The sequence below is a fragment of the Brassica oleracea genome, chromosome C6 (genome assembly GCF_000695525.1).
Source record: "Brassica oleracea var. oleracea cultivar TO1000 chromosome C6, BOL, whole genome shotgun sequence".
NCBI lineage: Eukaryota > Viridiplantae > Streptophyta > Magnoliopsida > Brassicales > Brassicaceae > Brassica > Brassica oleracea.
The window spans coordinates 22,921,237-22,947,811 of record NC_027753.1 but is presented as its reverse complement, the minus strand read 5'-3'; the positions used below and the strand labels follow the sequence as shown (position 1 = coordinate 22,947,811).

Below are 26,575 nucleotides of genomic sequence, written 5' to 3'. Positions count from 1 at the left end.
AACCGAAATCAATTTAAACCGGTCAAATCAAATCATCCACCGGTTTACCGAGTCAACCGAGTTGACTCGCTGAGTTGACTCGGTCGAGTTGACCGAGTCACCGACGAGTCACCGGTGTCGGTCACCGGCGGTGACAGTGGAGCTTACCGGCGGCGAAGGCGGATATTCCGGCGGTGGCGCGTGTACCTCACGCGCGAAGAGGCGAAACTTCTGGAGGTGCGTGCGGCTTCGTCCGGACTCTGATTGAGGCGTTTTTGGTGGCTACGGATTCGTCTCGACGAGAGGAACACGATGATACTCTTGGATTCACGAGATTCATCACGGTTAGAAAGTTATTGTTGATTTACTGAAACGGCCGAAACTTAACTCAAAAACATGGCGGTTTCCGATTACCTTTGGTTGCGGATGATGGTGGTGACGAGCTTGACGACGTCCTGGCGTGTGGTGGTTCCGGTGACGAGCTCAGGTGAGCTTTCTCCCTTCTCTCTCACTTTCTCTCTCTCTCTTTCTTAATTTTTATAGAAGATGGTGGGAAAGAAGGTGGAGATGGTGGAAAAGAAGGTGAAAATGGTGGGGTTGGGGAAAAAAAAGTGGAGATGGTGGGATTGGGTCATTACAATTCTGAGCGGGTTCCGTCCCGGCTCCTTTCCGTTCGGTATCACTCCTTTCTAATCCAATTGTATTTTTATTGACTATGAGTTACTCATCGTCATCCGCTCTCTAGCCAACAGGATTTCGGCCATATGTTCGACATATGGATGATGATGTCACAATTGAACGGATTGCTCAGGTGTGTATCAGTTTCGTCAGCTTATGACATGAATTTGGGGACGAATTCCTTATAAGTGGGGGAGAATTGTAATGACCCAATCCCATCATCTCCACTTTTTTTTCCCCAACCCCACCATTTTCACCTTCTTTTCCACCATCTCCATCTTCTTTCCCACCATCTCCATCTTCTATAAAAATTAAGAAAGAGAGAGAGAGAAAGAGAGAGAGAGAAAGAGAGAAGAAGAAGAAGAAGAAGAAGAAGAAGAAGAAGAAGAAGAAGAAGAAGAAGAAGAAGAAGAAGAAGAAGAAAAAGAAGAAGAACAATCGGAGTCCGGACGAAGCCGCACGCGCCTCCGGAAGTTTCGCCTCTGCGCGCGTGAGGTACACGCGCCACCGCCGGAATATCCGCCTTCGCCGCCGGTAAGCTCCACCGTCACCGCCGGTGACCGACACCGGTGACTCGGTCAACTCGGCCGAGTCAACTCAGCGAGTCAACTCGGTTGACTCGGTAAACCGGTGGATTGACTGGTTTGACCGGTTTAAATTGATTTCGGTTAGGGTAAACCGGTCGGTTTAGTCAAATCGATTTCTGGCCAACGTTTGACCGGGTTGACTTTGACTAGCGGGTTGACTTTTCCGCAATCCTTGACCAGTCTCGTTTTAAACCGTTCGAAAGGCATTTTCACTCGATTTTTCGCCTTGATTTCAGATTTGGAGTTTATTTGAGCATCTGAAGTTCTTAGATACCACTTCTTCTTGTTGCTAAGTTGTGGGCTATTCCTTTAAATCCCGAGCTAGTTTAGTACTACCATTATGAAAAGTTTAGTTTCGAAACATGATCCGTCTTTGTGAATCGAGTCTATTTGAGAGTATTGCTTGTTCATTATTGATATTGATTGTTAACTGGAATTAGGATAATAGAGGATTCAACGATTGTGTGAAATGATTGATGCTAAGAAGTGCTATATATATGTATATACATAGTTATGAGTAGGGATTATGTGATGAGGGCGTGAGTTCAGAGATGTCTGAGGTTCGACGCTACGGTGTGGTATGGGCGTGAGTTCAGAGACGTTTGAGCTTCGACGCTACTGTTTGGGGCGTGGTGCAGAGACATTTGCATTCGACGCTACGATGGACGGGGGTACAGAGACAGACTGTACTAGCGACGCTTCGAGTATATGTATATATCTTTATGAGGAGATGCGTGGTGCAGAGAGTAGCTATGTACTATAAGCGCATGAGTTGTAACGGCTAGTCCTCTAGCCGAATATTGATTGTTATGTGTGGTGTAATAGGCACCGTGTTTGTTTCATGCTAGAGCTAGGCCTACATTTTAGTAGTGCTATGAACTCAGTCTGTGGTTTGCGGTTTAGCATCCCATACCTCGCTGGGCAACTCCCCTGTTGCTCACCCCTCCTTCTTTCCCCATTTCAGGTGAGACCGACAAGCAAGAGTGATTATCGGACCGGTGCTATTGGGCTTCTATCGCTTTTATCTTTATCGGGCCTTTAGGCCTTTGGACTGTTATCGTTTATGTTATTCCTATTTCAGACTTTCGGATGTTATCGATGTTGGGCTTTTAGGCCTTTTGGTATCGTATTGACTTTTATATTACGGTGGAAATTATTATTATTATTTGAGTTGTATTATTATTTTATTTCCGCTTTTATCTATTTATTATATTTCGAAAGTGACGGGTGTCACATTTTGGTATCAGAGCTATTTATTTATCGTAACATTTTATTATGTAAATCGGGGTGTCACAGAGTCATCCTATTTTTAATTTTTGTTCCATTTCTTGTTGTTTTTGCAGCGAGTCTACCACCGCAAGTACTCTAGTGGCTTAAGGAAGCATAGAATAAGTCAAAGTCCTGCAGGAGCGGCCATTTCGTTTGCAGCATTTCAGCTCTTATATGACAATGGACTTTGTATCTCATTTTTCTAGTTTTTTGATGCGATTTTGAATTTAATGAAAAAACTCTTGTTCTTTTAGTTTGGCTAATAATAGTCATTACATTTAAGGTTCGTCATCTTAGTAAAAATCGGGCTTTAGCTGCTTCGTTATGTAGCATGCGGTGGACCCATGTTAGGCTCAAATAGTAGTCAACTCAGAAACTATACAAGCTACCGTATTCTGGTATTATTAGTTAAGCAAACTGAGCTCTGCAGTTGAAATTCAGTGCACAGATAATGGAATGCGAATATGCTTTGCTTATTCTTGTAGCATAATAATCTCTGGGGATATCCTGAAGTAGTGTCTCTCCTACTTGTGTTGTGTCTGTCATGACGACAAGTTGACAAAGCGACGAACGTTGCTTTGTTCTCGTGTTAGTTAGTTAGGTTTAGGATATGGATATTTGTATGTCTCAAGGTGGAAACTTCACCGTTCCTTCCAATATCTACTTTTGACAGCCATGGGACCCATACGTAGATGAATGATGATCATGACATACTTATCATTTTTGTCCACAGGCCAATGTTTGTGTCTGTCTAGCTAGGTCATTTATGTCTGTTACCCAAAAAGGAATAGCTAAACAGTTAAAGAATTTAACAACAAAACAAGAATTATCATTGAGAGGTGGTTTACATTGTCTTCTACTTTTACAAACCCAAAACCTATGTTTACCCGAATTACAAGTAACGAAAAATAAGAAAAAGAATTGTCTTTATTTTTGAGAGACAATGTTGTTACGAGCGAGCTTTACTTCCAAATCAAACCTTTATATAGAGAGGATAGTTCTGATCTTTAAGTCAACAACAGCTTCCACGGTGATGCCAAACTCCTTGGAGAGCAAAGGCGCTGGCGCACTAGCCCCAAACGAATTAATACCAATAGACTTTCCTCTGCCACCATAAATCTTTCCCCATCCAAAAGTAGAAGCTGCTTCAATACTAACTCTAGCAGATACACCAGACGGCAAAACACTCTCCTCAAACAGCTCCCAACAGACAAAAGAAACAACTCTCACGGTTTTGCCTTCTTTCATAATCACCTCCGCAGCCTGTGCAGCAATCTCCAGCTCGGAGCCAGTTCCAATCAAGATCACATCAGGGTTGTTTCCTGATGAGTTGTCAGAGATTGTGTTTCCACCCTTTTCAACTCCTTCGATGGATGTACCTGGAAGCTGAGGAAGGTTTTGCCTATATAGAGCTAGGATAGATGGTGTCTTCCGCTTGGTGACAGAGATCTTGTATGCACCGGCTGTTTCGTTTCCATCAGTAGGACGGAACATAAGAGTGTTTGGCATTGCACGGAAACTGGCGATGTGCTCAATGGGCTGATGGGTTGTTGGTCCATCTTCTCCAAGACCAATTGAGTCATGTGTCATAACGTAGATAACTCCAGCTTTAGACAGAGATGAGATTCTCATTGCAATTCTCATGTAGTCAGTGAGGACAAAGAAGTTGCACAGTAAGGTATAAGACCGGGGTTGTGAAGAGCAATGCCGTTGCAGATAGCTCCCATTCCGTGTTCCCTAACACCAAACCTAAGGTTTCTCTCTTCAGGGGTGGCTTTTTGGAAGTCGCCAAACGCTTTCAGCAACGTCATGTTGGAAGATGCGAGATCAGCACTTCCACCAATGAAGCCGGGAACAACTTTAGCAAGGGCGTTAAGACATTGCTGTGACAGGTTTCTGGTGGCATCTCCTGGAGACTCTGGTGTGTGTGTCTATATCTAGAATATAACAATTGATTTACAAAAGAGAGCTCTCCATTTACTGGTAGTGCCTTCTCCCAGCCAGCAGGTAATTCACCAGTGATGATAGGTTTCAACTCTGCAGCTTCCTCTGGATACTTCTTTTGATATGCTGCAAACGTTGCATTCCAGTTAGACTCAAGAGCACTGCCTTCAGGTGTTTGACGGCTCCAGTGGCTAAAAAAGTGCAAAGCAGACGTCAAAGCAAACTCCAAAGCGCAAAAGTAAACACATGACCTTTGGTTTAGGTTTAATTTACCTTTTAACTTCATCAGGTACCTGGAATGGCTCATAAGGCCATTGATAGGTTCAGGAAGGTTTACATTCGTAAGAAATGAGGTAAAGAACCGTTGGAGTCAAGTGAAGAAGAGAGTAGGAGTTATGAAGTGAAGTGAATAACAAGGAAGTGGTGAAACTTCTATTTCAAAGAGAGTCTTTGCAGTTACAGATGGAGATGATATAAATAGCTATTGTATATGCGTTTTGGAGTCTTATGCTTTGTATGTTGTAAACTCACAGACGATATGAGTCTTGAGCTAACAGTCGGTATGAGACTGACGAGAATGGTGAACTCGCTATGAGAGTGAACCAGTATCGTACTACAAAGCTGTAACTCTTTACATTGATAGTCGAAGGAGAAGTTCATAGTATTTAGTTTTACAATATCTAAAGTCTATCACTGGTCGCGTGAGAGTTCATAGTCTTTAGTTTTACAATATCGAAAGTCTATCACTGGTGCGGTGAAACTGATCGGAAGCATCGCGACGGAAGAACGATGGTGGAAACACGAAGCGGAGGTGATCGGGAGAAGACGACGACCGCAGATCCACTGAAATCAATGGATCTTCAACGAATTCAAGATGAGATGGATTTGACGAAGCTCAACTACGATACGCTAGCTCGAAACGATAGATAAACTAAGGAACGAGTGGAATCGATGTCGACGAAGGTCGATTCGATGGAGAAGAAGATCGAAGCTATTGGCGTTGAGACTACGGCGAGATTCAAAGCTCTTGAGAGGACGATGACGGTTATCACGGATCTCTTGACTCGATTTGAAGAATCGGCTGTGTTTCTACAATGTCCTGGGAAAGAAATTGCGTCAGCATCGGAAACTCAGATCCCTCAGGTACCGATAACTATCTCTGAACCGGAACTACCTCCAACACAGTTAGGTTATCAGGGATTCCATGGTACTCTTGCGAATCGTGATAAGATGCTGCGAAAAATAGAAATGCCTGTGTTCTCTGGTCCATTGCCATTCGATTGGATTTCTCGTGTGGAAAGATTTTTCAGGTTTGGTAACTACAATGAAGACGAGAAACTACATCTGGTTTCCTTGAGCCTGGAAGGTCCGGTGTTGCAGTGGTTCAATGGGGAGATTATCTGTGATCCTTTTGTCAACTGGGTGCAGTTTACTCAGAGGATGCTAGACAGATTTGGGGGTCCAATTGACAACGATCCTGCAGCAAGATTGTTTTGTTTGAAACAGGAGAGAGAAGTTGAAGATTATGTTAACGAGTTTGAAGCTTTGAGAAATCAAGTAACGGGAATTGACGAGAAGAACTTAATCAAGGTGTTCTTCAATGGTTTGAAGTCTGAAATGAAAGAAGTTATTCAGATGAAGGAGCCAGTGAGTTTAACTGTTCACAAACTTGCGGTGTTGAAGATGCAGAGTACAACGTTTTGTAAAGTGATTGGTTCAGCTCAGGGGAGTGAGTCTCATCGAAGTTTCTCAAGACATTCTTCTACAGCTCGTTCTTCGAACTTTCCAGCAAAACAGAGCGGTGATACTCTTAAGTTGGATTCAACGGCAAACAAAGAAAATGCTAATCCACAGAAGAATTCAGTACGTTCAAGACTACAATACTCTGACGTGGAACTTGACTGCATGCGTAAAGACAAGATTTGTTTCCGTTGTAAGGCGCCATGGTCTCCAGCCCATAAAGAAGTCTGCCCCAATAGACAGCTAAGAGTCCTCACGGTGATCAACGGTTTGGAAATTGAGGTTGTTGATTCAAAGAGAGAGGAGGAGTTATTTGTCGATCAACAACAACAAGTACTCCGTACATTATCACTCAACTCTTACCTGGGCATTAACTCCCCAAAGACAACTAAGATGAGGGGATATATACAAGACAAGGAGGTGATAGTCATGCTCGATAGCGGAGCATCTCACAACTTCATTTCTCCTGAAGTTGTGGACAAGCTACGGCTGAAAGTTTATGCTGACAGTAGCTTGGACGTGTTGTTGGAAAATGGTATGACTGTTAACGCTTTGGGAATTTGCCAAGCAGTCGCTTTTCAAATAAACAAGACCAACTTCACAAGTGACTTCATCTCTTTAGAACTTGGAAACGTGGATGTGATACTCGGCATTCAATGGCTTGAAATGTTAGGCATTTTCGAAGTGGACTGGAGGGAGCAGGTCCTTTCGTTTGTCTACAATGGGAATAAGGTGACTTTGCGGGGTGAGAAAGACCTGCACTGCACCAAGTTCTCATTCAAGTCGTTGTTGCCAGTCTCTACATGTAGTAAGACAGGATGGGTAGCGCTTCTTGCTACATCTAGTGCTATATCTTCGAAACCAGAATCATCACCAAAATTCCCACTGCTACTCCAAGAATATTCAGATGTGTTTGATGTTCCTACTACTCTACCTCCATTTCGAGGAAAAGAACACACAATCACATTAAAGCAAGGAGTTTCTGCAGTATCTGTTCGCCCATTTCAATATCCTCACGCAAGCAAGGTAGCGATGGAACAGATGGTGACTGAAATGCTCTCCACAGGAATCATACAACCTAGTACCAGCCCTTTCTCGAGTCCAGTATTACTGGTGAAGAAGAAGGACGGGTCACTGTGTTTCTGTGTCGATTATCGAGCATTAAACAGAGCTACAGTGTTGGATAAATACCCTATTCCTGTTATCGATCAGCTCTTAGACGAACTTCATGGTGCTTCAGTGTTCACAAAGTAGGATCTACGTTCTGGTTATCACCAGATTAGAATGGTCAAGGCAGACATTCCGAAGACAACTTTCAGAACAGTAGAAGGTCACTATAAGTTTCTAGTCATGCCTTTTGGCTTGACTAACGCGCCAGCTACGTTCTAGGCATTGATGAATCAGGTTTTCAAACCATTCCTTTCCCGGTTCGTACTGGTATTTTTCGATGATATCTTGATATACAGTGCGAACAAAGAAGAGCACGAGGAACACTTGAGGTTGGTATTGCAAGTGTTACGCGAACAAAAGCTGTATGCCAATATGAAGAAATGTACCTTTGGAGTGAAATCTGTGGAGTACTTAGGACACATCATTTCTTGAGAAGGAGTAGCTACAGATTCCATGAAAACAGAGGCAATGACTGCATGGCCAACTCCAAAGACAGTCAAATAACTACGGGGGTTCTTGGATCTAACGGGTTATTACAGACGTTTCGTCAAGGCTTATGGCAGTATAGCTCGACCGCTCACGTGGTTACTGAAGAAAGATCAGTTTGAATGGTCTCAGGAGACACAACAGGCGTTTGATCAGTTGAAATCTGCAATGGTTCAGGCACCGGTTCTAGCTCTACCGGACTTTGATCAGGTGTTTGTCATGGAATTTTATGCATCTGGGTTTGGCTTGGGCGCAGTGTTGATGCAGAACAAAAGACCTATCGCGTTTTTTAGCCATGCGTTAACACCAAGGGAACAAATATAGCCGGCGTATGAACGAGAATTAATGGCTATCGTCATGGCCATTAGAAAATGGAAGCATTATCTACTGGGTCGCAAATTTCATGTCCATACGGATCAACGAAGTTTAAAGTTCTTATTGGAGCAGAATGAAGTAAATTTGGAGTACCAGAAGTGGTTCAGAAGTGGTTGACTAAGATACTTGGCTTCGACTTTGACATCTTTTACAAGCCAGGTCCTGAGAATAAAGCTGCTGATGGATTATCTCAATCAATGTCAATATCATCTCTCTGTTTGGCTTTGACAGTACCTACAACTTTACAATGGAAGATCTATTTCACGAGATTAAGGAAGATACATGTATCCAAAACATTATTGTGCAGTTGCAAGCGGGAGAGTTGAGTTCTAAGAAGTATCAAGTGATTGACGGGAAGTTATGGTCCCAGAAAAGTCTGGTGGTTCCAAAATCTTCGCGTTTTCTACCTTTGATCCTACAAGAAGCTCATGACAGTAAGATGGGAGGTCATTCGGGAGTTCTGAAAACAACGAAGAGAGTTCAATGTTCATTTTTTTGGAAGGGAATGTATAAGCAGATTCAACAATATGTGGCTTCTTGTGCAGTATGGTAGACATACAAACACTCAACCTTGTCTCCAGCAGGTCTGCTACAACCGTTGCCAATCCCGGAGAGCGTATGGGAAGATATCAACATGGACTTTATTGAGGGCTTACCGACTTCGAATGGCTTCAACGTGATATTGGTGGTGATAGATAGCTTGAGTAAATTTGCTCACTTTCTCAGTTTCAAACACCCGTTTACTGCTTTGGATGTCGCTAAGAAGTTTGTGAATGAGGTGGTCAAACTACATGGTTTTCCGAAGAGTATTGTATCTGACAGCGACATAATCTTCTTGAGTTCCTTCTGGACTGAGCTATTTTGCTTGTCAGGAACTACATTGAAGTATAGCACCGCTTTTCGTCCTCAAACGGCGGTCAATCTGAAGTTTTAAATCGTTGTTTAGAAACATATCTACGCTGTTTCTCTTCGTCTCACCCTCGCTCGTGGCATACTTACTTGGCGTGGGCTTAGTTATGGTATAACACTGACATATCACAAATCTCTTAAACAACTCCATTCAAAGTCCTATTTGGCAGAGATCCCCCATCTTTGTTACGGTTTGAACCAGGATCTACGACGAATTTTGAGTTGGAAAGAGCTTTGAGGGAGAGGGATGATGCGTTGGAAGCCTTGAAAGAGAATCTGTTGAGGGCTCAAGACATTATGAAAACTCAGGCTGATAAATCTAGTCGCGAGGTGGATTTTGTTATCGAAGACATGGTCTATCTGAAGTTGCAGCCTTACAGACAGAAGACGGCTGCTAGACGTTTCAGTCAAAAGCTGGCTGCTAAGTTTTATGGTCCTTATAAGATCATTGAACGGGTGGGAAGGGTTGCCTACAAGCTTCAGCTTCCTCCAGAGGCTTGGATTCATGCGGTCTTTCATGTTTCTCAATTGAAGCTAGCGGTGAGACAACATATTCAGTGTGAGGAACTCCCACCTGGGTGCCTTACTGTTAAAGATGCTGTGGAGGAGGCAGAGGATGTGTTGGACAAGTGCTATAATTCGAAGGGAGATTTGGAACTCTTGGTGAAGTGGAAGAACAGATCTTCATTGGAGAATTCTTAGATGTTGTATCAGGAATTTCACGCTTGTTTTCCATCTTATCAGCTTGAGGGCAAGCTGGATTTCGTTGGGGGAAGTATTGATAGGTTCAGGAAGGTTTACATTCGTAAGAAAGGAGGTAAAGAACCGTTGGAGTCAAGTGAAGAAGAGAGTTGAGGAGTTATGAAGTGAAGTGAATAACAAGGAAGTGGTGAAACTTCTATTTCAGAGAGAGTTTTTGCAGTTACAGATAGAGATGATATAAATAGCTATTGTATATGCGTTTTGGAGTCTTATGCTTTGTATGTTGTAAACTCACAGACGATATGAGTCTTGAGCTAACAGTCGCTATGAGACTGACGAGAATGGTGAACTCGCTATGAGAGTGAACCAGTATCGTATTACAAAGCTGTAACTCTTTGCATTGATAATCGAAAGAGAAGTTTATAGTCTTTAGTTTTACAATATCTAAAGTCTATCAGCCATCCAAGGTTGTTTCTGGTAGCCTCAACCTCCTTCTCACCAAGTGAAGCTCCATGGACACTGTATGAGTTCGTCTTGTTGGGAGATCCATAACCAATTGGGAGAAGAAGCGAACGGGATCGAGGCCAAACGGTGATGACTCTCAGTGAAAGTGAACCAATGATACGAATCCCAGGTTTCGTAAGAAGAATACGCTTCTCTAAAGCCGACGTAGAAGCGATCCTCTTTTCCCCGGAGAGATCGCGTTATCTGAAGCTCAGAGGAACGTACTAGAGATCGTAACTTCTTCGACACGCAAGAGAGGATTGGCTGATACCGTCTCGGAACACGTGCTAAGACGTTTAAGATGATATCGTCTGGCAGTGACGAAAACGACCATGACGGTGCCTCCTTGGACATCCTCTTACGCTCTCTTGATTTCTTATCATCAACACCAACACAAGCTTTCTTTATGTAAAGAAATCCTTTCTCCTTTTCCTACTTGGAATCCTTTTAATATTACTATATTTCCTATTTTTTATTCAAAATTCTGATTTGGTTTAAATTGTTTAATATTTTTAGAATTAATATATTTAAATATATATAATGGATTTACATAATTTTTAAAAATATCTTAAATAAGGAGATTTTAAAAACGCTCTACCTACCTTTTTAAATTTGGAAAACAGTCTCATCTTTTAACCTTTAAAAAAAAAATCTTAGTTTTGATGTAAGAATTTATATTCTAAATTAAAAATTAAAAATAATTGATATTGTCTATTACAATTTGCTGATATATATACACTCAATAAAAAATCCTACCAAACAGTAAAATATTCACAAAGCAATCCAAATTTACGCCTCACTGATATTTGATCCGCGCGCATGGATGAGTTTTGTCATCTATATATTATATAAATAGGGATTTGTCGTAGCCCGTGTTTTTTCTCAACAATTTTAATTAGAGTATTTTATTCGAATTTATTTATAATTATAATTTATTATTAGTCAGTATAGAAATTTTTATAAGAAAGTTCAAATAAATTTGAAATGTTAAAATCATAGTTTGTTGTGTGTTTTATTATATGAAATTTGAGGTGATAGTACGAGATAGAAATTAAATAAACGTTAATCTTGATCTAAATTATTTTTATTTTGGATCATTTATGTTGTTATGTAAATTAACTGTTATAATTTCTACTGATTTAAATTTGTTTTTTTAATAAGATTTTTTTTTTTTTTAACTTTAAAATTATTAATTTTCCATTTTATTTGTCATCTGTCTCAAAGGGAAGTGTAATACCGATGTATAAACTAACTTTTTACTCTAATCCCATTAGACAATGTATTTGCTGACTTACTTGGGTTTATGACACCTTCAGGGAGTGTCACAAGTAACACCAATGAAAAAGCAAATACAAAATGAGAAAGCAAACTCAATCTGAAGGAAAGCCGTTCCATTGCTGATGCAACATGGAACCATGGCCTTGGATGGTTATCAATCAGACTAAGGTTTGAGCTAATAAAGTGATCTCTCTGATCAAATGCACGTATTGTTGTTGCACCAGCAAGAGATTCAGCAAAGTGGTGAAGGATTGGAGCTCTTTATACGCTTGACATGCGTGACAGTTTTCTGTTGGTGTGTAGCATCTCTGAATAAAAACGAGCAAATAAACTTGGCAAGATTATCTATAGCCTTGACAAGGAATCAGACTTTGTCTTACCTTGTAAAACACGCAGGCTACTGCTACTGGAATGACGATGACACAGATTTGCCAAGCAACTTGAGACATGACGAAGATAGTTCCAACAACCTGAATAATGGAGAAAGCACACCAACCTAGTTTTATTGTCATTTCCAAAATCCAGAACACTTTGATCTGTGGATGCCTATTATTGAACATGTAATAAAACAAAGGTACTTGAGTCTTTGATCAAGAAAGAAACCATTATGCTTTGTTCGCATGGTTCTCGTCACTCACTCTGTTCATGATTCTTCCTGTTGGAGTTGAGTCGAAAAATGACGTGGGAGCTCTGAAAATGAGCTGCAGAGCAAACTTGAGAAGAACTTCTCTGCTGTTGAAAGTCCACCTATTGCCACTACAATTGTTCTTGCTAACACAAAGTGAACTTCCTGCAGGAAGAAATGCGTGAACAAGTAAAATCCTATCTATACTTGGCTTTGGTTTAGATTCAGCAGTAGGAGAAGCACTCCATGCAATCCAGTAAATGCTAGCAATCTGTAGCAATAGATAAAAAATAAATAAATAAAATCCAGATTTAGCGGACCATGTTATTGGTACCAAAAGTAAAATAAAAAGTTTAAATAAAAACAAAGCAAAATGAGTTATTGACATTTTTCACTACAAATCAATCATCTAGAGACACCTTTCAGGTGAAATTGTCAAATACAAAGATAAAAGAAATAGTCTGTTTCCTTTGTTCTTCTTTCCTGTGTGGCACGAAGAACTCACGTGGTTATGTGCTCTTCAAAATGTATCCCAGAATTAGACCGATTAGTCCGACCAGAAGAACGTACATCAAAGGCATACCACTTTGGCCTCTCTTACTGTCACGTCTCAACTGGTCCTGCAGATCAACCAAATCTTTGTCAGAAAACAAACTCAACATCTAAAACAAAGCCTGTAAATTTTAAGACTTTCTTTTAGTTTATGCTAAGGTTAAATAAATCAACCACTTTCATCCTAAATCCCAAGTAACTCATGCCTTTCTTGAATGTCAAATTACGGAGAAAGTTAAAGAAAAAAAAAAAAAAAAACTCAAAACCAGCAGGCCCCTTCTTCTTCGCAAGACCATGAAAAAACACTGAAAATGCTTGCCGTGATTGCTAATAATCAAAGTAGTCACCTTATCGTTCTGAGATATAGAAAACAAAAGTGACTCAAGTGAAAGTTCTGAACCAGTTCTCTTTGAAGTTTGTTGTTTAGTTGAATGGCAGTCTGTTTTTCCTCGGTTAGCTTTGTGATGAGAGCTCTTGCCTGAAATCACACAAAACTCAAGCTCTTAATAGATATGTATATTGTAGAATCACTTGACTTGCTAGGTAACAGGTGCCACACACGAGCTAGTGGACTTTGTTTAGATTAAAAATATGCAAAAAAGCATCCAGAAACTGATAAATAAGTAATGGGCTGGCTTATTAAAGTGTAATGAACCTTTTAAGTAATCAACAAAAAAAAGAAATTTTGAGAATCTTGAAAGCTCATGGTACTTTTCTATCTCTCCAGAGTCTGTTATTTGAATAACGTAACATTCAAGGTAACTTAGAGTTTGTCTCTTAATTTTCTTGAAGGTCTTGCTCCTGAGATCCCAAAGGATTTGTATCACCTGATCAAGAAAGCAGTTGCTATCCGCAAGCACCTTGAGAGGAACAGGAAAGACAAGGACTCCAAGTTCAGGTTGATTCTTGTAGAGAGCAGAATCCACCGTCTTGCTCGTTACTACAAGAAAACCAAGAAGCTCCCTCCAGTCCGGAAGTAGTAAGTACTTTATTATTGAAAGAGTTTTCTTCAACATTTCAGTGATTATCAATTACTTAGGATTTTGATTCTCATTTTCTTGTTGTTTTTGCAGTGAGTCCACCACCGCAAGCACTCTTGTGGCTTAAGGAAAAGCATAGAGTAGGTCAAAGTCCTTCATGAGCGACTTCTTGTGGCTTAAGGAAAAGCATAGAGTAGGTCAAAGTCCTTCATGAGCGACTTCTTGTGGCTTAAGGAAAAGCATAGAGTAGGTCAAAGTCCTTCATGAGCGACTTCTTGTGGCTTAAGGAAAAGCATAGAGTAGGTCAAAGTCCTTCATGAGCGACTATGTCTTGTGATCACTGAAATGGACTTTGTATCTCATTTCTCTAGTTTTTGATGTGTTACAACTTACAATGCGATTTTTAATTTAATGAAAACTCTTTGTTCTTGCCATCATTTAGTTTGGCTAATGTTCATTCATAACATTCCTCAATTTAGTATGGTTGTGCTTTAATGGCTTGTTATGTAGCATGCGGTGGACCCATTTAACAACAAAGGCTGGCTCATATAGTAGTCAAGTCAGAAAAAACTAACTACGCAAGCCACCTTTTTCTGAACACAACCATCTTGGTACTAGTTGCCATGGTGGAGAAAAGTTAATATGTTCTGCTTATTCTTGTAGCATAATATATACTGTGGGGATATTGGGAAGTAGTGTGCTACTTGTGTTGTCTGTCATGATGACAGATTGACGAATAGACAAAAACGCAGCTTTCTTCTCTTGTTACTACTTACTAGGATATGGATATTATGATATGTCTAAAGGTAGATCCTTCACCATTCCTTTGACAAATGTGGGACCCAAACGTAGGTGATGATGATGATGATATACCTTAGGAAGAACCAGATACAATCATTCATTCTTGTCCACATACAGTCACTAGTACTAACCAATGTTTGTGTCTGTAAGGAATAGCTGTAAAGTTTAAGCATTTAACAACAAAACGGGAATTATCATTGAGAGGTGGTTTACATTGTCTTCTACTTTTCATCTCTTCCAAACCCAAAACCTATGTTTACCCCAATTACAAGTAACAAAAAATAAAACAAGAATGTCTTTATTTTGAGATAATGAGACAATGTTGTAAATAGCTTTTACTTCCAAATCAAACCCTTATAGAAGAGGATGGTTCTGATCTTTCAACTCTCTCAGAAGAGTGTTTGTAATTTAATTATTGTGCTTAAGTCTTTCTCAAATAAAAATATATATACATAATGAATTGGACGTTACCGTATTAATCAAAACTTTTAAATCTTCATAATTGTCAAACAAATAATACCAATGAACCAAGTTCAATTTGTATATGTGCCTTTAGGTTAATTTCATATATTATAATTATAACATGTAATGTATCCTTGGTATATATATAAATAATCAAACAAGTAGATGTAAGATTGGAACATAATTCTAATAATTTATTTTTTTAAATGTATTATGTCATATTAAATATTATGTTTGAAGCACTCTTTAAAATAGTTTTTATAGAATATGTGGCGTAATGTTTTATATGTATTAGTTTATTTTCATTAGCTAATTTATAGTTTGTTATAATAAAATAATATTATATTTGATCGCAGTTTCCATGATTTCATATTTAGCAGAATATGAATATGAAGCTATAAGACAAACAAAATTATCTATATCCTAAAATTTCTAGATTAAAGATATATTTTGATTAGAGCCTTCACTTTATTACGTAATATATTATATTTAATAGAAAAGTAAATCACCATACAAATTTCTTGAGAATGTTTATGAGATCTCTTATATTCTAGAATGTCTTGAAATTAATCAAATATTGTTGATTAATTGTGTACACAACTAAACTATATCTAATAATTAATATTTTTTGATGACATAAAATTAATATTTGTTAAAATTCCAGAATAAATTTATATTATATCCAAGTAATATAATATAATCTTTCAAACTTACTATTTCTGAATTTAACATAAATCGATATATATATCAAAATTTATATCACTTATTCTTGATGATTTCGTCGATTTCCCTTGTATAGAAGTGCCATTAGTGAATATTACAAGCAACATCCTTGGGAAAATGATCGATTAGTGCAATAACTGTTCACTCTTCTCCTCTGAGAAACTCAATATGTGGGACAAAGCATTCTGGAAAATCCATCATTCCATGCTCATCGATCTCGCTACAGCTGCCAATTGCTTAGAAAACTCAACCTTGCTTGATGTTACTCGTGAGAAAGTAGCTAAAAAATCATTGCTTGCCAAAACAGTTCCTAAACACCCCAACCTGAATCTATTAACACAAAGTGATTCTTCATGTTCTTGAGAAATGCGTAAACAAGTAAAATCCTATCCGTACTTGGCTTTGGTTTAGATTCAGCAGTAGGAGGAGCACTTCATGCCATCCAGTAAATGCGTAGCAATTGTTTAGAGATGGCTTGATAATTAGTTTACAAAGTTGTTTGAATTTTTGACCAAAAAAAAAACATTGTTGCAATGGATACAAAATAAATAAATAAAATCCAGATTTAGTGGACCAAGTTATTGGTATCATAAGTTTTTTAAATAAAAACAAAGCAAAATGAGTTATTAACATTTTCACTACAAATCATCTAGAGACACCTTTCAGGTGAAACTGTCAAATACAAAGAGAGAAGAAAACGTCTGTTTCCTTTCGTTCTTCTTTCCCCTGAGGGTGTGTGGCGCGAAGAACTCAGGTGGGGGGTGGTGGTTATGTGCTCTTCACAATGTATCCCAAAATTAGACCGATTAGTCCGACCAGAAGAACGTACATCAAAGGCATAGCACTTTGGCCTCTCTTACTGTCACGTCTCAACTGGTCCTGCAAATCAACCAAATATTTGTCAGCAAACAAACTTATCGTTCTAGCATGGAGGATGGATGGATTCTGAATTATATGTATATATAAAGGTGACTCAAGTGAAAGTTCTTAACCAGTTCTCTTTGAAGTTTGTTGTTTAGTTGAATGGCAGACTGTTTTTCCTCGGTTAGCTTTGTGATGAGAGACCTTGCCTGAAATCACACAAAACTCAAGCTCTTAATAGATATATATTGTAGAATCACTTGATTTGCTAGTGGACTTTGTTTAGATTAAAAATATGCAAAAAAGCATCCAGAAATTGATAAATAAGTAATGGGCGGCTTATAAAAGTGTAGTGAACCTTTTAAGTAATTCCAGTCCAGACCTAATAAATCAGCTGTTAAAGCCACCTTTCCAATTAAAGGAGCTCCCAATTTGTAACTAGTGGCAACGTTTTTTTTAACAGAGTAAAAGCAAAGGACACTAACATTTGCACACAAGAAAATGAAGAAAACCAGGAAGCAACGGATAGTTTTGAGGGTTGAAGAATAGTGAAAGTACCTCAGATGTGTTATCTTGAGGTTCAACCTTGTCCGCTGCTATAAATCTCTGAGACTAAAATTAAAACACATTGAGATGAGAGAGTGTACAACAAGTAAAAGGGGAAATGACATAATAATCTTACCAGAGGCTGCTATATATACTTACAGAAAACTCAGAAGCTTGTCCTCCGTTGTCAGAAACAGAAGCCCGTGGAGAAGAACCCTCTTCTGAACCTTCATGAACCGGTGATGGTGGTTGTGGTGGAGCAACATACGTAACCCTCAGCTTAGTCTCCTCAACTAAATGCCCAGCCTCTTTGCTAAACTGCAACAAAACTGCTTTAAGAAGCCGAAATAAAAAACAAACCAAGAATGTGAGTGAATCAGTACCATCTCAGGAGTGACTTCCTTGGCCGTGACACCAGGGCTAGCAATCACACCTTGAAGTAGAAACTTGTCCTTGCATTGCATATCCGAAGGAGCTTCCTTTTGAGCTTGCATGGTCACTACACAAACAAGGAAGGAGCTTTCCTTTGGCAATTGAAAGTTAACAACACATAAGGAAGGACTCAATGCATAGAGAGAGAATCAGAGAACGGACCAAGAACTTCACAAGTGGACCTCGGAAGAACAACTCCAGTGTTAGGCCTTACGCAATACTTTTTAGGATTCGTTGTCTTAACCTAAAACACACACACACAAAACGTGAAGCCTAAGAAACAAACGCAATAGATTTTTTTTTTTTTAAAGTCGTAAAGAGATTCATCATCACCTTGAATGCTACATGATTGTCCGTCTTGTTCGTCAAGTAAAGAGAGCATGAGATCTGCTTCCTCAATTCAACTACAATCAAATTCAAAGAAGACGATCAGATCTGGGAAGCTTGAATCGATGCAAATAAGGCTTACAAGGGAATTGAAGATCGAGAGGCTCCACGTTGAGAAGCTCGCTGTTACTCATTGCGATCAGATCGCCGGAGATCCAATTCGATTTTGAGTTTACCGGCGATTAAATTCGTCCCGTGACGACGTCTCCGGTTCAGTCGTCGATCGATAACCGAGATCGAGAGAGAGTGTGACATCGCTATTTGTCCTGTTCCGTGTCGAGGGTATTATCGTCTTTTCGTTACAATATTCATTTAATCTGAAACGCAAACGTTATCTCATCGCAAACGCGTTAAATAGCTGACCTAATTAAAGGGGAGAAGCATTATGAGAATGTACAATATGACCCAACCCATTTTATAACATATGCATTTATTTTTTAACCTGTACCTAACTGATGCAGAGAGGAATGTGTGGTATGAATATAAAGAATATGGTTTTGTTACTATCAACAGCAGTAAAAAGCTATGCAATGAAGAGTTAAAAGATCCTTATTTCTTACATGACTTCAAAGCTAAACGGATATCTATCTTTACTTGGAAGCAACATAGGGGATAGGGGATGATTGGTTGGGACGGTAGATATATGGACAGCCAAAATTTAGTCTACAGCTATATATGTCAACCAATCGAGTTTTGCTTTCCTTAAAAAACTCACAGCAAAAAAATGTTTGCAAAATCAAAATATAGGTGTAGAGAATTTTATTTCCAGAGCAAAAAATTAGTGCTTTAGAAATCTACATCAAAGAAAGGTAAAGCAAATAAATCTACGGATTAAATTCTACAGCAAAAAATATAAAGGTACAACACTTACTAATCATCTCCACCACGTACTAGTTCATGACTTGTTGTTTTAGATGTAAACAAAGCAATTCCCATGGATTCGCATCCCCAAGATCCCACCAAAAGACATGCCCACGACCACGAAGTATATAAACTTGGTCAAAGTGAATTACCCCACAGTCCCACACTACTATCACTTCAGTATTCCAAATATGATGGCGTACAGTCATATTAAAACTTTTTCTAAGTTATGCAGTATATCATAAGTTCATACGTACCTAGTTGATAGATAAGGGTGTTTGTGTTAAGTACAAGTCATTATTCTCTAGATAAAACAAACTGAAGTTAGGAAATCACAGAAAGGAGCACTCGAAAACATTACCTACAGAAGAAAATTAAATGAAGAAAAATTGAAGCTCAAGCAGGTGCATCGAGTGAGAGAGTCAATTTTAATCACGCCCAACCAAACATCTATTCTTCGTGCTTCACTGTTTTAAACCACACTCAATACTGTTTTAAACCACACTCAATGTGATTTGTCTCCTGTATTTGCTTCGAATGTTATCAAAATTATACTTCATATAGATTAAAATCTATATAGACTCTAAACCTAAATTTGAGATTCCCTACAGTATGCAGTTTTTAAACTCTCAACTAGACAAACTAGCTTTGTATTCCCTGTTGGTATCCAACTTTCGTCTCAATGTTAGAAAAAAAAAGGTCTGAAAATATACAAATTTCGGATCCAATAAATATCTAAAAGTATACAAAAGTAAAACTAAAATCAAGATCATGTATTCAGGTCGTCTTAACCCGGTTTACTCTTCGATAAGCATGAGTGCTTGTCTAATCAACAGCGACAAATTTGTGAAGTAAGCTACCAGTTGAGTAGACCAAACTAGCTCAACTTTTAATCGTATTTGTTTTGTTTACTTTCGGTTGAAGGTTTGGCCGTTGGGTGTGCTCTCGCTTTATTCTTTTCATATGCGAATTTTAGTGAAGGTTAGTGTAAGTATCATGATCTTTTTGAACCAACGGCTGGCATCAAATGGGTTCACAATTTTATATAGTGAAGATGCATTTAATGAAAAGTGATTATCATTTACTATTTGACCACAGTTTTTTTTTTTCCAATTCACACACTAAATTTTCTTCCCAACTCCAAACACTTTAATGCCTCCAAAATTTGGAAAATGATCATTATCAGACGAAATTATTTCAGGAGACTAATCTCACCAAATCCCAAGTAACTAGTCTGACCTAAGACATCGTGTGAGAGAATAGTCAAGCTTGAAATTACTTGGTACACATCCACTCTCAATCACAATGTGTCGGATTCTATTGGGGGTGGTGAAAGTTAGTGGGTTTCGCTTCAAGTCATAAGTAAAGAATAAAGTATACTCTAAGAATAATTCTACATTTGTGGTAGACCAAACGCAAATCTACTTATGCAACCAACTCTTTTATACCAGTTTTACTAACCAATTATAAAATGAACTGAACCTAAGTAAGAATCAACTAAGAAATTGTGAAATAAAGAAAAAATAAAAAAACTCTTTGCAGGATTGACCCTAAAGACAACGAATTATTTGTCTTGCTCTTAAATTTTGATGTAGGGATTCACTGGTTTCCAAATCATCAAAAAAAAAGTAAATAGATAATTTTGCCTCCAAATTATAATTGTTTCAAGTTTTATAAATTTCAAAGATAACCCTAACCTTTGTTTTCAAAATCTGGTATAGGCGAGTGATTCGAGTTTTTTTTTCGTTGCAAAAATTTGTGATAGTGTAGGTACAGTACACTACAAATGTAATCTGAATATGAAGTTGGAAGTTCGAAGTAGGGCTTTATCGAAGTAACGTCTTCTTTACTACAAGACTAATATCTTTAGACCTTGAAAATGATTCTTATCTTTACAGATCCTTGACCAACTCTAATACAAGAAACATGAGACAAGTCAAGTACTCAAGTGGGCACTATTAGTAGTTTTCAATAACAAAGTACTAGTAAGAACTCCCCAAAATTATAAAATACTAATACAGCATAAGAGCATGATTATTCATGAAACTCAAGTGGGTTTCTTTAATCATTATTTAATTAATTAAATGTATTTAAGTGGGTTTAAGGATTCTAGTTAAGAAACTGTTCGATTTTGTGCCTCCAATGGTAGTTTCTTAACTAAGGGTTCTTAACAAAAAAATTATAATTTTTTTTAAAGATAAAATTGATTTATTAAATAAAATATATTGAAAGATAACATTTTTAACATAGATTTTAAAATTTAAACATAAAAACAAAGAGTAGTAAAATAAAATAATTTGAAACGAGCTCAGTTGTTGCCTTCACCTCCTCCAAATTTACGCCATATATGTTCAACCAAATCCGCTTTTAGTTGTTGATGCATCTGTCTATCACGAATTCTAGTTCGAGCACCCATCACTCCGTCGTTGTGTCAGAAGCTGAGCTGTGAGGAGGTTCGCACTCAGGCTCGGTCTTGTAACCGAGTTGACTCGTCTTCCTCTTCTTGGTCGCGAACGTTTCGAGTTTCCGAGTTCGCTTGGATCGTTTCCGTGTCGGGTTAGTAATATTCCTCGACGACTCGGTCTCGCTTTCATTAGCAACCTTTGGATCATCATCATCCATCATCGAAGACGAAGAAACATCTGACTCTGTCTCATCATTGAGTCGACTCGCCCTTTCCCCTTCCTCGTCTTGAATGCTAAATTTATGAAGACTCGGCATGTGGGATCTCATGTGACCACCTAAAGCTCTTCCATTGACGAAGCTCTTAAAGCAAAACCTACACTTGTAGTAGCTCTCCATCTTCAATAACAAATAGAAAGAGCAAGAAGAAGAAGAAAAAAAGGTGAAGAGAAGTGGAATCTACAAGCATTCCTCCCTCCCCACGAATAAGGTTTAATATATATATATATATATATATATATATATATATATATATATGTATACAACACGCTCAAGAAGATTATAAAAAACAACTAAATTAAATTTGTTTATTTATCTCTCTGTTACTGTTTAGCAAAACTTGGTTTAATTTTGATCTATAAAACGGAAAGTGGAGAAAGCTCTAATTAAAGCATATGCATGAAGTTGAAAAAGGGACAATGTAACATGCGAGCCTTGCCCGTTTCTGCAAACATTTTCTTAAGTTTCCTGATTTACAAAAATAGTTAAAAAATCATCTGTTCACAAGAAATAGCAGACGCAACGCAGCTGGCTTTTGCCTATTTTTAGGTTCTTGTTTTTAAATTTTCGCTTAAATATAAAATAATCTACGTGAAACCATTTAAGGGTATTTCGGAATTTAATATTTGCTGTTGTTAGAAAGTCTTAGGGGAAGGGTTTGTGGTTGTAACGACGGACCAAACGTTGTCCAAAAATTCAGGCTCAATTCAATGTGATTTGACCAGCTTAGAAGTTATTCACAACAGATTCAAAATACGTTTATGACATATGAATTTAAAGCTAAAATGCATAGAATCATGATAGATTAAACCAGAACAACATGCGACGTGTTCCTTTTAATTTAGATATTTCTTGGTTAGAAGAAGGTACCGTTGTGTTCGGAAGAAGAATAAGTCAAGATGCCAAAAAGTTGAGCAAACCCATTGCTATTTTAGATGTTTTTCTAATACACAAAAGATTACATTGTATATTTTCCGTTCATAACGCGTTTTAACTTTTAACCTCAAAAAATCTTCGTATAGTTAGGTGGTTAACAACAAAGAGACTTTATAAGTGAGTTTGAGAAATCTTTATTTACCAAACTTGTGAAAAGGTAGTGGTAGTTTTTTGCTAATTGTGTTATGTGCACCACCTTCCGTTCACATGTAGACCACTTAACGCGTCTCCTAAATTGGTCCGATCCGGTCTAAAGACTGCTCCACATTAAAAGATGAACCAAACCGGTTTATATTTATAAAATCATGGGCTTTGTAGGCCATCCGACTACAACTCTTAGCCCATATAAAGTACATAACCAATGTTACAATTATCAAAATAATTTACTATCAACCGCAAATTCAACGGCCCCATGTTTTTTTCAAACATTACTATTTGTTTGAAGGGGAAAAATCAATCATTTATGTTTCTTTTGAATGGGTTTCTTGTGACTGTTTTTCTTGGGAGTGGCGAAGTTAACGAGAGAATTGTAAATAGCACCGGGACTCCATTTCTCCGGGATAACATCTTTAGCAACGATCACTTTTTTGGTTACGGCGGAGGTAAGTCGGACGTTGAACGGACCTTTCAATGCACAGCCTGGGTTAAGTTTCCAAACGGCGGATCTCATCTCCTCCATTTTCAAGTATTTTCCACCAGCCGGTTGAATCTCCACGCATGCAAAGTTTCCATCACCGTTTGCAAACTTAACGGCGAACGACATGTAGTAAGGATTTGCTCCGGCGTCGACATGAATAGCTATTTTACTCTTAGGATGTTTGCAACATGCACTGCATAACATAAACATGCAACGTCCATAATGTACATGAGTAAACTTAATTTGGTTTGTGTAAAGTTATTGAACCAAACCAAATTGAACTATTTTCTATTCGAAAAGCTAATTAAATTAAACTAACCCGATTTTTTACAAACTTCATTAACAATACGTACCGTTTGTACCTAACCTTGAGTTCCCCAAGGTTACGTAATTCATCGCCTTTGCCACGTTTGGCCAGTGCACCAAATGCCTTACCGCTAAGATCAAAATGGAACGCCTCCTTCGTGCAGCCAGCACACTCATCTGCTATCATTACCTTGATCGGCTTTTTGGTGCATAATGGATGGTCACATACAAGCTAAAACGTCACATGTAATACGATATTAGTATAGTCTTACATTACAATATGATATTCAATTAATTGTAAATTATAATATATAAATATTAAATACCCTATAACATGCCCCACAACCCGTTCCATCTTTGAATAATGAAGGTCCTCCGGCTGAAACCATACATTGGTATGGGTGTTTTGCCACTGCATCACCGTATCCACAAGCCCCTCCTATATATATAATGTTGTAAGAACCGGTTTTAAATATGGAAAATGTTTTCAAACTTTAGGTTTTGTGGATCAATTAATGGTTTAATTAATTACCTGTGCTGCCAGGACCTTCTCGGTCACCATACCAAGTGATGCCGGCGCTGTTCCAGCGGGTATTATTATGGCAAGAACATGGCTTCAATGAGATTGCAAAGAGAGCAACGATAAAGCAAAAATATTTGCCTGAAAATAATGCCATGTTTCTTGAAAGAATGAAGGGTTTTGTTTTGTTGTTGTTGGAGAAAAACCAAACTTAAATAGTTTCTAGATTTTCAACTAAAAATACAACAATTATAGTTATCCTAAATTTTAGCAAAACCAAATCTTAAAAAAGGCTATTCAACATATGATGAGCTTTTGTTATTTTAGAAACTAAAACCTATAACAGAACCATAACCGTTCAATGAAAGTTTATTTTGATTTATTGGTGGAGGTTAACTTCAGTAACATACACGACGGGGCAAACATATAATAGGTTTTGTTAACTTTTCAAAGTTAGATTTACATTCATTTAAATTATGGTGTGCCAGGATACAGAGCCGGGCTTGGACAGATGATCTTGAGACATTTGAATGGGGTCCCCAGGTTACAAAAATTAATTTTTGAATTTTTGTTCTATCTATTTTTACATATATAATGCAAATGTAAAATAAATAAAAATAAAAAATTAATAAAATTACAATAAAGAAAATATATTATTTTATAAATTTATATAAACCAATAGTTTTCTCTTTCAATATAATATATATTTCAAACAAATTTTTTTCTAGAAAATTTTAAAAATTATTATCAATTTTAAATAAAAATAATTTTTTTTTTCGTATAGGGCTTTGTTCAGGTAACTATTCTAAACACTAATCACCACGTAAGTCTAAATGAGCCCTAGGAGAAAAGAAAAAAAATACTGGGCTAAAATCTTCTTCTCTTGTTTTTATTTCAGCCGTATCCTCCGCTGTGTGATGTGAAGGGGAGCTACGTATCACAGTTTGCGCACACGATTTTACTACGACCTACCTGCAAAGAAGTTGTCTCCAAGGGAGACTAGACTACTACTGATTCAGCATATCTTCTGTTTTTGCTTCTTGAGATTGTATACGGCTTTTTTTCTTTTCTTAGTTTAGACAACATTGAATCCTTTCTATACAATAAACTTCGGACATCTGCTTGTTTTGTTACTTGAAAAAACGTAAAACAAATGCCAATGAACAACAATTGTTGATCTAAATAATTTTTATTTCTGATCATTTATGTTTCTATGTATAATTAATTTTTCTATTTGATTTAAATTTTGTTTTAACTTTAAAATCATTAACTTTCCATTTTATTTGTCATCTTTCTCAAAGGGAAGTGTAAAACCGGTGTGACGGGAAAAGGTTTTTTCGTGTTTGGCGAAAAATGTGCATTTTGCGTTTTTGACGGGAAAAGTGCATTTTGCATTTTTTGCAGTTTTTGCTGAAAAATATGTTTTGACGGAAAAAGTGTGTTTTTGGCGCGAAAATTTATCTTTGCGGTTTTGGCGGGAAAATGCATTTTTGTGGTTTTGGCGGGAAATTACTTTTCCAGTTTTGGCGGGAAAATTCGTTTTGGCGGAAAAATGTTTTTTTTTGCGTTTTTGAAGGGAAAATGCGTTTTCTGGTTTTGACGGGAAAATGTGTTTTTCCTATTTTGGCGGAAAAATGCGTTTTTTCGGTTTTGAAGGAAAATGCATTTTTACGATTTTGGCGGAAAAATGCGTTTTTCCTGTTTTGGCGGGAAAATGCGTTTTTCCTGTTTTGGCGGGAAAGTGTATTTTCCAGTTTTGACGGAAAAATGCGTTTCTACCGTTTTGGCCGAAAAGTACGGTTTTACTGGTTTGGCCGAAAATGCGTTTTATGGAAATGTGTGTTTTTACTTTTTTTCGCGGGAAAAAAAAAACACATTTTAGCTGTTTTGGCGGAAAATGTGTTTTCAGTTTTGGCAGGACAATGCATTTTTCGGTTCTGGCGAGACAATGCATTTTTCGAAAAAAATAGAATTTTTGGTCTTAAATTAATATTTTGATTTAAAAGGTTATTTTTGTCATTTATTATTTTGGACTGAACTAGATGCATATGCATCCAGATGCACCATCAAGACTCGCCCTCATTTGAGTAAGAATTTGAGATGAGTTTTTAAAAATTCAGCTAGGTGATTCATCTCGATGTAGCATTATAATGTACAAAACGAACATTGATTTGTATCTTTACCCACATGGATCACCTGGGTGAGTAAACGAACAACACCTAAGTTTGTGTAAGTTGCATGGGAAAGGTGTGTTAGGTTTATATTTTGAATGTTTGGACGAAAATGCGTTCTTTTTTTAACGCTGATTTATTATGATATTACAATTATCACTACAAGAAAACACAAATTTAACGACGGCCAAAATCGTCGTTATTTCCTCGGAAAAGAAGGCTTACGAGGAAATGGCGATGAAAGGCGTTTCGTCGTTATATGATTGTCGTAAGAGAAGATTCGTCGCCATTTCCTCGTTAATTAGCGAGGTTATATTTTCCTCGTAAAGAAGAATTAAGTTTTCGTCGTAAAGACCACGTGGGGTTTCCACGTAACGCGGTCGTTGTGCTTCCTCGTAAGAAACTCGTAAATGATTCGTCGTAAAAGACCCGCAAAAACCTCTAAATAAATTCGTCGTAATAAAAACGTAAG

At 37.8% G+C, this 26,575-nt stretch overlaps 3 protein-coding genes and 1 pseudogene across 4 annotated transcripts in view; 1 reads left to right on the top strand and 3 right to left on the bottom strand.

Annotated features, from left to right (window-relative positions):
* LOC106298529 (40S ribosomal protein S13-2) overlaps nucleotides 1-2,799 on the top strand; it is a 4,992-nt gene extending 2,193 nt beyond the window's left edge. Inside the window, exon 5 of one of the 2 annotated variants that reach the window (XM_013734667.1) lies at nucleotides 2,588-2,799. In XM_013734667.1, coding sequence (XP_013590121.1) covers nucleotides 2,588-2,621 — 34 coding nt within the window. In that variant the 3' untranslated portion in view covers nucleotides 2,622-2,799. Of the gene's footprint in view, nucleotides 1-2,208; nucleotides 2,228-2,587 lie in introns of those variants that run through there. The other variant, XM_013734668.1, reaches the window with a different exon arrangement.
* Nucleotides 2,800-3,494: 695 nt separating this feature from the next.
* LOC106297767 overlaps nucleotides 3,495-26,575 on the bottom strand; it is a 42,554-nt pseudogene continuing 19,473 nt past the window's right edge.
* On the bottom strand, nucleotides 16,307-18,250 carry LOC106300622 (vesicle-associated protein 1-1-like). The gene is made up of 8 exons (XM_013736805.1): nucleotides 18,073-18,250; nucleotides 17,937-18,007; nucleotides 17,766-17,847; nucleotides 17,555-17,670; nucleotides 17,331-17,489; nucleotides 17,184-17,237; nucleotides 16,757-16,834; nucleotides 16,307-16,643 (listed from the first exon to the last, which is right to left on the bottom strand). The coding sequence occupies exons 1-8, from the start codon at nucleotides 18,122-18,124 to the stop codon at nucleotides 16,533-16,535; spliced, it is 723 nt and encodes a 240-aa protein (XP_013592259.1). The 5' UTR covers nucleotides 18,125-18,250; the 3' UTR covers nucleotides 16,307-16,532.
* LOC106300621 (expansin-B5-like) lies at nucleotides 22,745-24,131 on the bottom strand. Its single transcript, XM_013736804.1, has 4 exons — nucleotides 23,945-24,131; nucleotides 23,739-23,851; nucleotides 23,460-23,644; nucleotides 22,745-23,299 (listed from the first exon to the last, which is right to left on the bottom strand). Exons 1-4 carry the CDS (start codon nucleotides 24,087-24,089, stop codon nucleotides 22,927-22,929), a joined length of 816 nt encoding a protein of 271 aa, XP_013592258.1. The 5' UTR covers nucleotides 24,090-24,131; the 3' UTR covers nucleotides 22,745-22,926.